The sequence below is a fragment of the Saccopteryx leptura genome, chromosome 6 (assembly GCF_036850995.1).
Source record: "Saccopteryx leptura isolate mSacLep1 chromosome 6, mSacLep1_pri_phased_curated, whole genome shotgun sequence".
In the NCBI taxonomy this organism is placed as follows: Eukaryota; Metazoa; Chordata; class Mammalia; order Chiroptera; family Emballonuridae; genus Saccopteryx; species Saccopteryx leptura.
The window spans coordinates 1,224,729-1,232,940 of record NC_089508.1 but is presented as its reverse complement, the minus strand read 5'-3'; the positions used below and the strand labels follow the sequence as shown (position 1 = coordinate 1,232,940).

Genomic DNA, 8,212 nt, shown 5'->3' with positions numbered 1-8,212 from the left:
TGGCGCTTCTTGTTCTGTTCCCACGGGTCACACAGAGGTCCCGTGCGTGGGCCACCTGCAGGGAGCCAGCTGTCAGGCCCGCTCCCACATCGACTCTGCGGGCAGAAACCGGGTTCTCCCGTAGGCCTACTGTCGCCGGCAAGGATGAGGGGTCACCAGGTGGGGGGCTGCTGCGGAATTTCAGCGGGACGTGGGCCGGTTCGCCGGCTGTGTGGGCGAGGAGGGTCGGAGAGGAGGCTCCCCAGGCCTGCGCGTGGACCCTGGGGGTGTCCGGCCCCCGAGCGCCACCCGCGCCGCTGCTGCGCAGTGCTGTCGCCGTGGCAACCGGCGCCGGACCCCATCCCCGCAGGCGGCGGGGCGCGGGGCGGGGCCTCGGGCGGGGTGGGGGGTGCAGAGCCCGGGAGGAGCGCGAGGAGCGCGGCCTCAGCCCGGCGGAGGCTCGGCGGGCCCGCCCCGCGCAGTGTCGGGCCGGTGGCGGGTAGGCGCGCGCCGGGCGCGGGTGGCGTCCGTGCAGCAGGGCAGGGGCCGGGCCTGGGCGCCCTCACTGCCGGCCGCAGGGGCTGTGGGATGCGGGCGGCGCGGCGGGAGTGAGGCCTGGGCGGAGGAGCCGCAGCCCGTGGGGAACAGCCCAGCCCCTTCTCCGCCCTGTGTCTGGTAGGGGCTGGCGGCGGCCCTCGCTTCCCCTTCTCCTGGGCCCGGAGGGTGGCTCTGGGTGGGGGCCAGAGTGGGATGGGGGGGCTGGCGGCCGAAGAGAGGCCCTGGGCCGCAGAGTGTGTGCATTCCGGGCGGAGGGTGTGCGGGGGACGCGGCGGCACCGGACCGGCAGGCGGGAGGGACCCGGCCAGGTGGGGAGGGGAGGCCGGGTCCTGCTTTGCTTCGGGGGCCGGGGCCGGGGCTCCTTCTGTGCTCTCGCGTGGGTGTGGGGTCTGCGCGCGGGTTTGATGAGTGAAGCGGGAGCGAGAACGCGGTGGAATGGATGCGGGGGAAGGGAGTCGCGGTGCCACGGCTCTCGGGCTGTTTGGCCCGGCCAGGCTGGGGAAGAAAATTCCCCGGCTGCCGCTGCAGCCAGAGGAGGACCCGGGTGTGCGTGTGTGTGTGTGTGGGGCCCCCCTGGGCCCAGCGTGTCCACCTAGTGGGAGTGAGAACAGGGTGGGTGTGTGGGTGGGGAGCAGGAACTGACGGAACTGTGGCGGCAGAGGGGCACCCTTGACTCCAGGTGTCTGAGCTCAGAGTGGCGGGTCCTATGGATGGCTGCTGACACCCTTGGGAGGGGGCTCCTTCCCTGTCAGTGGGGGCTGCGTTGTCATCAGGAGCAGGCCAAGCACTGGCTCCACAGTCACGGGTGACATTAAATTTTATGTCCCTGTCTAGACAGGACAGTAAACAGAACACTGGAGCCCAGGGTGCTGTGGAGTGGAAAGGAGGGGTGAAGGGCTTGGCTGGAAGTGAGCCTGCAGTTGACTTCTGGGTGGGCGAGGGTATACAGACCTCTGTCATCTCCCAGTGTGACCTGGCCCAGGTGCGGGACCCTCAGCCTGGTCTGTGTGACTCCAGCTAGCACAGCCAGAATGATCGGTGCCAGGGGTGTGAGAGAAGCTCGGGGCTGCGGAACCCAAAGAAGGTCCAGGTGGGCATAGCCGAGGGCGGCCCCTTCCCAGTGAGCAGGCAGTGCGGGGTGCTGGCCAGGCGCAGGGGCGTGCACTGCAGGGGATGCGGCCAGCGCGCCAGCCTCCTAAGGCTGTGGGAGCCACGGTGGGATCAGGGCAGAGATGGCACATGCTGGTGGAGAGTGGACCTGCAGGCAGACCCAGCAGGCTGGGGCAGGAAGCAGAGGCGCAAGGCAGGCAGGGGGGTAGGGAAGCGCGGAGAGGCTTGTGGGATGCAATCCTCAGGACGTGGACGACTCTCAGCCCTGGATCAAAAAATCCCGGTCTCAGGATGGAGTCTGGGCCTCGTCCGGCCTCCCGCAACGCCCGAGGGCGCGGAGCTGAAGGCACAGGCTGCCTTCTTGCCCAGCGCAGAGTCGGGGGAGAAAGGACACCCGAATCCCCGCGGGAACGGTCTCGGGCTTGGGGCTTCGGCCGCCAGAGCCGGAGGGATGGCGGCGTGGGCCCAGCAGGGACGAACTACCGGGGCCCCGGGGACGCGCGCGGCAGGAGAAGCCACTTCCGTTCCGGTTCTTTTCTGGCGGCCGCAGGAATAAGGTCTTGGGTCTCAGGTGGGGCTGCAGCGCCCCCTGGAGGCCCCGCTGCCGGCGCCGTAGCCGGTGTGCGCACTGGTGCGTGAGCGCCATAGAGGGTTCCGGCGAGTCGCGGGGGTGGGGAGTCGCCCCCACTACACCCTGACTGTCTTCTCTGGTCTCCCCAGGTTCTGCGCTCGCGAGCCAGGAGCGGTGGCGTCCACGGGGCGACTGGACGGGCTCCGCTGCGCCATGTCGGCGGGCTGAGCGCCGCCGCTGCCGGGCCTTGTCCCGCCTCGCGTGGGGGCCACGCGACTCCAGGCCGGGGTCCCGGCGGCCCACCATGGTGCTGCCGCCCCCGGACCGGCGCCACGTGTGCCTGACTACGCTGATGATCATGGGCAGCATGGCGGTCATGGACGCTTACCTGGTGGAGCAGAACCAGGGTCCCCGTAAGATCGGCGTGTGCATCATCGTGCTGGTGGGCGATGTGTGCTTCCTGCTGGTGCTGCGCTACGTGGCCGTGTGGGTAGGCGCCGAGGTGCGCACGGCCAAGCGCGGCTACGCCATGATCCTTTGGTTCCTCTACATCTTCGTGCTGGAGATCAAGCTCTACTTCATCTTCCAGAACTACAAGGCCGCGCGGCGGGGCGCCGCCGACCCGGTGGCGCGCAAGGCGCTGACGCTGCTGCTGTCGGTGTGCGTGCCCGGCCTCTTCCTGCTGCTCGTGGCGCTCGACCGCATGGAGTACGTGCGCACCTTTCGCAAGCGCGAGGACCTGCGCGGCCGCCTCTTCTGGGTGGCGCTGGACCTGCTGGACCTGCTGGACATGCAGGCTAACCTGTGGGAGCCGCAGCGCACCGGGCTGCCGCTGTGGGCCGAGGGCCTCACCTTCTTCTACTGCTACATGCTGCTACTGGTGCTGCCGTGCGTGGCGCTCAGCGAGGTCAGCATGCAGGGCGAGCACATAGCCCCGCAGAAGATGATGCTCTACCCGGTGCTCAGCCTCGCCACCGTCAACGTGGTGGCGGTGCTGGCGCGCGCCGCCAACATGGCGCTCTTCCGAGACAGCCGCGTCTCGGCCATCTTCGTCGGCAAGAACGTGGTGGCGCTTGCCACCAAGGCCTGCACCTTTCTCGAGTACCGCCGCCAGGTGCGCGACTTCCCACCGCCCGCGCTTGCGCTGGAGCTGCAGCCGCCGCCCTCGCAGCGCAACTCCGTGCCACCACCGCTGCACGGCCCGCCAGGCCGCACCCATGGTCCCTCGCCCACGCGCGATGCCCTGGACACGTGACAGGGCCCGCGCGGCCCGGGGACACCCGGAGGCGCAGAGGCTTTGGCGGTTTGCATGGGATGGAGTGGGGGCGGGCTCCCCACTAGGCTTGGCGCGGTGAGTGCCTGGCCTGCAGCTGCTTCTTCATCTCAGGGACCCCTCGGACCACGGACCTCCGCCCTGTTCAGCCAGCCCGTCCTCGAGTCCTGGCTGGTGTGTGCGGAGCAGAAGGACCCTCCCCCCCTCCCCTGCCTGCTGGGGCCTGGGTGGGAAGGAAGGAGGACAGAGGGAGGTCTGGTCCCTTGGGGTCCCTCAGTGGGGGCCTCTGGCTCAGAGTGTGGGGCCAAGGAGGCCTCTGTCATTTTAAAGACTTGTGTTTACAGTTTTGTATCCAAAGTCTCACCGTGCTGTGCGGCCTGTTTGCAGCATCCTGGAGGTGGGGATGGGAAGACTGGGTGTGAGTGAGTGACACGGGGGGCAAGGCTGGGCCTCCTCCCCGGGCAGCTCTCAGGAGCTCCTGGCTGGGGGACCCTCCTTCCAATCTCACTGTCCCCACCCCCCAGAGGTACCATAACCTTGACTGCTTTTCTGGAATGTCCCCGGGTGCACAGGGTGTCCCTGCCTAAGTACCCTAGGTCCAGAAGTGTCCCCACGCCTGGAGGGGCTCCCACAGCCCACAACAGCAGGAGCCAGAGGAGGCCCAGCTTTGCTCCCGGGTGTCCCTTGCAGCCTTAGGCCAGGAGCCTGGAGCCTGGCTCCACCTCACCCGGCCTGGCCCTGGCCCAGACTCTGTGGAGCCTGCAGCATCCCTGGCCCAGGCAGCGTGGCACCTGGTGGGGCCGAGAGGACTGGGCATTGGGACCTACCTGCAGGCCTCTTACCTGGCTTCCGCCAGGGCTCCGGCACTTGCAGTGTGACCCTGGGCCCTTAACAGACTTCGGGGGTCTGGAAGCACCTGGGGAGGCTGCTGACACGGCTGTCTGAGGGGGCCTTCCACGGTGGCTGGATGGCGGTTACACATCTCGCCAGGTGGCATGGAGTATTGTGGAGACCCATGGCGCTTCCCGATGGCAAGTCCCGGGTCCCTGACGCTTGAGGGTCTGTACCAGCCGCTCTCAGAAGGGCAGTAGCTGGGGTGCAGAGGGGTCCTCTGGGCGCCTCTTCCCTCTGGCAGAGATTCAGGGCTTGGCTGGAGGGTCTCAGGGGTCCCGTGGACAGGTGGCCGCGTCACCGTCATGCCCCTTTTTCACCTCCCCCACCCCTAAGCTCCCTGCCACCTGGGGTCTGGCCTCCGACAGTCACCTGTTTTCCAGCCGGCTGGCCTCCGGGACCCCTTTCCTCAGGTGTGAGGGACTACACCTAGGCTGCAGCCTGGCCTGGGCCCTGGCCTGGCTCTCTGACACCGCCCACGGGCAGCTCTGTGGGCAGCGGGAGTCTGAGCGAGGAGCAGGTGGACCACTCTCCTTGTGTGCGGAGCCTAGGGGTCAGGGTTGGGCAGGCGGATGGGGAGAGGGCAGGGAGCCGTGGGAGGGGCAGTGGGGCCATGGGAGGGGCAGTGGGGCCGTGGGAGGGGCAGTGGGGTTGGTGGGAGGGGCAGGGCGCCGTGGGAGGGGCAGTGGGGTTGGTGGGAGGGGCAGTGGGGTTGGTGGGAGGGGCCCCGGGAAGGCGGCTGAGGGCTGCACCGAGTCCGGCCCGTGGGGCGGGGTGTGGCTGCTGTCTGGGGCTGTGTGGCCTGGGGAGGACTTGTAAGGCCAGCTCCCAGTGTGGGTGTCCGGGCCTGAGCTGACCCCTCCCGCCCCCTGAGGTCAGAGCTGGTTCACCCTGCTCTCTGTGGTCTCTCCAGGCACGTCCCTGGGGAGTTCCTGGGGAACAGCAGAGTGTGGGCCAGCAGGCTCGGAGAGTGGGGTCGGAGGTCTGTCCAGCCTGCTCTCCCGACGGCCTGTCCTGAGGCTCCCCTTCGGAGCCTCTTCGGGGAGCAGCCTGGCTGCCCGGGCTGGGAGGCAGTGACGGGGACACTGCCGTGGGGTCCGCTCTGCCCTGAGGCTCCGTGTCGTCCTGCCAGGGGGGAGCTGGTGTCCCCGAGATCGGCTTCCTTTGAGGGCAGAGGAGAGGACTGGGGCCCATGAGTCCCGGGCAACACCACTGCCCACTTGGCTGACCGCCTGCACTGGTCACCACCTCCCTGGCATCCCTGGCCCCTCACTCTCGGGACCTCGGCCCCACTGTGTCCTGACTTGGTTTAATGGCCGTGTGTCCTCTGACTGTGCCACTGAGGTCCCCGGCGAGGCACCCACAGTGACCTGACCTGGAGCTCTGGCCCTGCAGGGCTGGGACCGGAGGCCGTGTTAGCATGGCCTGAGGTGTCTGCCCTCTGGGTCTGCCTTGGGAGTCGGGCGGGAGGCGGCACGTCCAGCCTGCCCTCCGCTGGCTTCCTGAGGTGGCCTGCAATAGCCGGACAGTCGAGAAGCTGGCCAGCTGGCCCTCGTGAACTTCTTCACCTTCCTTGTCGGCGCCCGGGCCCTGATGGGGTGTCAGCCGCCTGCCCGCCTGGGCAGCCCTGTGCACGTGGGAGGCAGCACTGTGCACGTGGGAGGCAGCCCCGTGGAGCTGCCTGTGAGCCAGTGCGGTGTGTGTGTGTGTGGGTGGGAGCTTGGTTTGGGCTCTGGGGGCGGTGGACCCCCCTACCCTTCCTGTTCCAGGTGGGCAGTGCTGTGACTGGATTGGGGCTGGAGGAGGTCAGAGTGCAGGGACACTGGGCGGCCCGGCAAGAGCACCAAGGGGGTGGTGAGGGGCAAGGGGGCGGGGCTGTGGGACTGGGACCCCTGCGTATGGAAGTTAGGGGGCGGGGCTGTGGGACTGAGACCCCTGCGTATGGAAGTTAGGGGGCGGGGCTGTGGGACTTGGGACCCCTGCGTATGGAAGTTAGGGGGCGGGGCTGTGGGATTGGGGACCCCTGCGTATGGAAGTTAGGGGGCGGGGCTGTGGGATTGGGGACCCCTGCGTATGGAAGTTAGGGGGCGGGGCTGTGGGACTGGGGGACCCCTGCGTATGGAAGTTAGGGGGTGGGGCTGTGGGACTGGGGACCCCTGTGTATGGAAGTTAGGTCAGGGAGGAGGTGAGGGGGCACCCAGGCTGGAGCCAGCAGGGGGGACATGACTAACGGCTAGGCCTGCATGCAGGGCCGGAGGTCACAGGAGTTTTAGAGGAATCAGAATTTAAGGTACGGACAGGGGCAGTAAGGTGTGGGTGCCCATCTTAGAAATGTGCCTGGGATGGGAGGGGCCCTGAGAAAGCAATGGGGTGACAGGCAAAGGCCCAGGACCGGCGAGGCCTCTGCAGGCCCAGTGCGGAGGGGGCGGGACCAGCGAGGACCCGGTGGGGCCGTGGGGGCTGGAGTGGGGGGGTAGGCTGAGGTGCCCATCGGTCAGCCAGGAGGCCGTGAGCCACCTGACAGGAGAGCTGCAGGCTGTGGGGCGGATGCTCCCTGGAGAGAGCTCCCGAAGGAGTGGGCAGGAGAGTGGCAGTGATGTGGCCAGTCCTTGGGCAGTATGGCTGGCAGGGTGGCGTGGGTGCCCTTGCAGCCCCTCCCCCACAGGCAGTGTCAGATGCCACCGCCTTACAGACCTCGGCACCCAGGGGAAGGTCAGAGGACAAAACCCAGACATGATAGTGCCGACACCCAACCGGGAGACACTGCCTTCACCCCGAGGGGAGGGTGCTGGCTGGAGACCGGGAGACACTGCCTTCACCCCGATGGGAGGGTGCTGGCTGGAGACCGGGAGACACTGCCTTCACCCCGAGGGGAGGGTGCTGGCTGGAGAGACAGCCCCACTTCCAGATGGACGGGGAGCGGCCCCACCCCGGGATCTCGCGTGGCCTGCCGACCACTGTCGCTGGCCCTTGGCCACACCCGGGAGTCAGGCAGCCCTGTTCTGAACCCCAGTCTGGCAGGGCTCCCGAGTCAGTCAGCTTGCTCCCTGCTGGGGGTCAGACGGGGCCTTGAGGACAGAGTCTGGGGCACGCCTCAGTTTCCCCTCTGGAGGCTGGGCACTGTGGAGACGAAAGGAGCTGCCCATGTGACCCCCGGGGGCAGTGCCTGGCTGTGACGAGGGCAGATGAGCATTTGCTCTTGTCGGAACTCTTTTTCACACTGAACGCTACTAAACGCTCGTGTTTGACCTTTTACGTGTCACTGGAAGCCCCCCAAACAAACTTGCAACCCTTTATTCAATGAAAGAGGAATGTTGTAGGTGAGGCAAAGGGGCTGTGTTAGGCTGCGTCGTGTGCACTGCCCAGACTCGGCAGGGAAACCAGCCCCCCTTTTAGATGTTTATTAATTTTAGCAAGAGAGGAAGGGAGGGAGGGAGAGAGAGAGGAACATCCATCTGTTCCTGTAGGTGCTCTGACCAGAGATCGAGCGGCCACCGCTGTGCTCTGGGACGATGCTCTAACCCGCCGAGCTACCTGGCCAGGGCCCCCAATCCCCTTCTTCAACTACATTTGGCTCTGCAAGATTTTACTGAGGAAAGGGGGCTCAGAGTGATAGAAGCCACAGGATGGTGACATTTGACAGGGATGGAAAAGAATCTTCATTCATTCTTTATCACATAGAGCTGGACACGGGGCAGGGGCCACGGGGTGTGGCGCTCACCGGGGTCTCACACGACGCTGAGAACTTGTGACTAGGTTCTGGGCGACTACGGGTCACTGCAGAAGAACTGTGGTGCCTCAGTGGGGTCACAGACGAGGGAGGTGGGAGG

General features: G+C 67.1%; 1 protein-coding gene across 2 annotated transcripts; it reads left to right on the top strand.

Moving 5' to 3' along the window:
• The first annotated feature begins 389 nt into the window (after window positions 1-389).
• Window positions 390-3,813, top strand: TMEM121 (transmembrane protein 121). Of its 2 annotated transcripts, none has more exons than XM_066341550.1 (2): window positions 390-478; window positions 2,368-3,813. In XM_066341550.1, the coding sequence occupies exon 2, from the start codon at window positions 2,523-2,525 to the stop codon at window positions 3,471-3,473; it is 951 nt and encodes a 316-aa protein (XP_066197647.1). In that variant the 5' UTR covers window positions 390-478; window positions 2,368-2,522; the 3' UTR covers window positions 3,474-3,813. The 2 variants fall into 2 exon arrangements, with proteins under 2 accessions (XP_066197647.1, XP_066197646.1); XM_066341549.1 differs by having other exon boundaries at window positions 392-654.
• The last annotated feature ends 4,399 nt before the right edge of the window (window positions 3,814-8,212 follow it).

Bases quoted from the DNA above. Each gene is read 5' to 3' on its own strand.
- TMEM121 (XM_066341550.1), top strand. From the start codon at position 2,523: ATGGTGCTGCCGCCCCCGGACCGGCGCCACGTGTGCCTGACTACGCTG.